The 1,835-nt window shown below is 35.5% G+C and overlaps 1 protein-coding gene across 1 annotated transcript; it reads right to left on the bottom strand.

Moving 5' to 3' along the window:
- Positions 1-610: 610 nt before the first annotated feature.
- Positions 611-1,534, bottom strand: LOC148513861 (olfactory receptor 11L1-like). Its single transcript, XM_088481242.1, has one exon. It carries the CDS (start codon positions 1,532-1,534, stop codon positions 611-613), a length of 924 nt encoding a protein of 307 aa, XP_088337368.1.
- Positions 1,535-1,835: the final 301 nt, after the last annotated feature.

Below are 1,835 nucleotides of genomic sequence, written 5' to 3'. Positions count from 1 at the left end.
ATATTTGAAACTCTTCATAGAAAAAAGTGGTTCCCAAATAACAGGGCAGTACATTTTATATTCAAAGCACCATTATATCTGTTACAGTTTTGTAAGTTTTATATAAGGTTGAGTATTGATGTAATTCATTTGTAACAGATTATATTGGCTGCATTGATTTGTGCACTAGAGGATACCTATTTGTAAGCTGCATCTGTACCAGTGTAGGAGTAGAAATCCGCTATCCAACCAATCCAGTAGTCATTGTAGTCCAGACCCAGTACACAAAGATGAACGTAATTGAAATCCTAAGTCATATGTCAGAGCTCATTTTCACAATCAGAAGTCACAGGAAATAGTACAGTCTCCCGGAACCCAGGGGTGAGCACAGGAAAGTGTTGGCAGAACAGATGGGGACCAAGTATTGAGGGATTCCCAGTGAGATAAAGAAGAGGGCACATATCTAAATATATGCCACCAGAACAAGCCTCTAATGATGAAAAGGGAATACTGGACATAATATGCATTTTTTTTCTGTTTTTTCTTTTATTATCACAAAAATAATCATACAAAATCGTATGAAGTCATACTGTACAATTATTGATTATTTTGAGTGATTTACTTATTAAAATTAATTAATTAAATTGCTTTTCAATTTTTCAAAAGCATTCTTAAAGTCTTTATTCCTCAGACTGTATATGAATGGGTTAAGCAATGGTGTCACCACAGTGTAAATCAGTGACAAGGTTTTACTGGTAGCCAAAAATTCTCCTTTGGTTGGAACCATATACACAGAAAAGAGACTCACAAAAAATATACACACTACAGTGAGATGGGAGCTGCAGGTGGAGAAGGCTTTTTGTCTCCCACTGATGGAGCGGATGTTTAGTATGGTGGTGATTATGTGATTATAAGAAACAATGATTATTGTGAATGGACAGATGACAGCAATAATGCCAAACAAAGTTGACTGTATTTGAACAAGTGAAGTATCTGAACAAGACAGTTCAAGTACAGGAAAAAAATCACAGAAGAAATGGTCAATAACATTTGGTCCACAAAAGTCTGAGGCTTGTAGAATTATTGCATCCATCAAAGCCATGAAGAAACTCAACAACCATGATGCAATGACAGATCTCACACAAAATGTTATGCTGATTATAGTGTTATATCGCAGTGGGTTACAGATAGCCAGATATCGGTCATAAGACATCACCATTAGAATGAGACACTCTGAAGACTCTGAGTTACCAAACACATAAAGCTGTGATATACAGGCAGCAAGAGACATGGTGACCCCTTCATGTAAGACAATGTGAAGTAAGTTAGGGACAATGTCCGTGGTCATCATTATGTCTAGTACAGACACTTGTGTGATGAAGAAATACATTGGAGAGTGAAGATTTTTGCTCATTGAAACTAAAGTAATGACAATAATATTACCACATATGGTGACACAGTAAATGATGAGAAGAAATAAAAACAATAGATTATTAAAGTTGTGAAGATTTGGAAATCCCAGGAGAATGATGTAAGAGATATTGTGCTTATGCATTATGTGACCGGTGCTGAAAGGCAAACATAAGACATCACACCTAGCGATAAGTCATTATATCAATCTAGTATTATTTCAACCTTTAGTTGCTCAGCTATACATGGAGATAGGTTATGGGATTCCCAAACCTTGTACCTCTGTCTGTGAGTTTGCTATGTTTTGAATTAAATATCAGCATTTTGTGCCTCAATTCAATAAATAAAAGGTTCTTTAAGCACCAATGTATGTTAGGGTTAACTTGTCATTTTTACATGTTGAAAATTCAGTTTTTTTAAGTGGTGTATGGCCAAATGTCATAGGG

The sequence above is a fragment of the Taudactylus pleione genome, unplaced genomic scaffold (genome assembly GCF_031769625.1).
Source record: "Taudactylus pleione unplaced genomic scaffold, aTauple2 ptg000268l, whole genome shotgun sequence".
NCBI lineage: Eukaryota > Metazoa > Chordata > Amphibia > Anura > Myobatrachidae > Taudactylus > Taudactylus pleione.
Note: the sequence above shows the minus strand (reverse complement) of the source record. Positions and strands in the feature narration are given on the sequence as shown.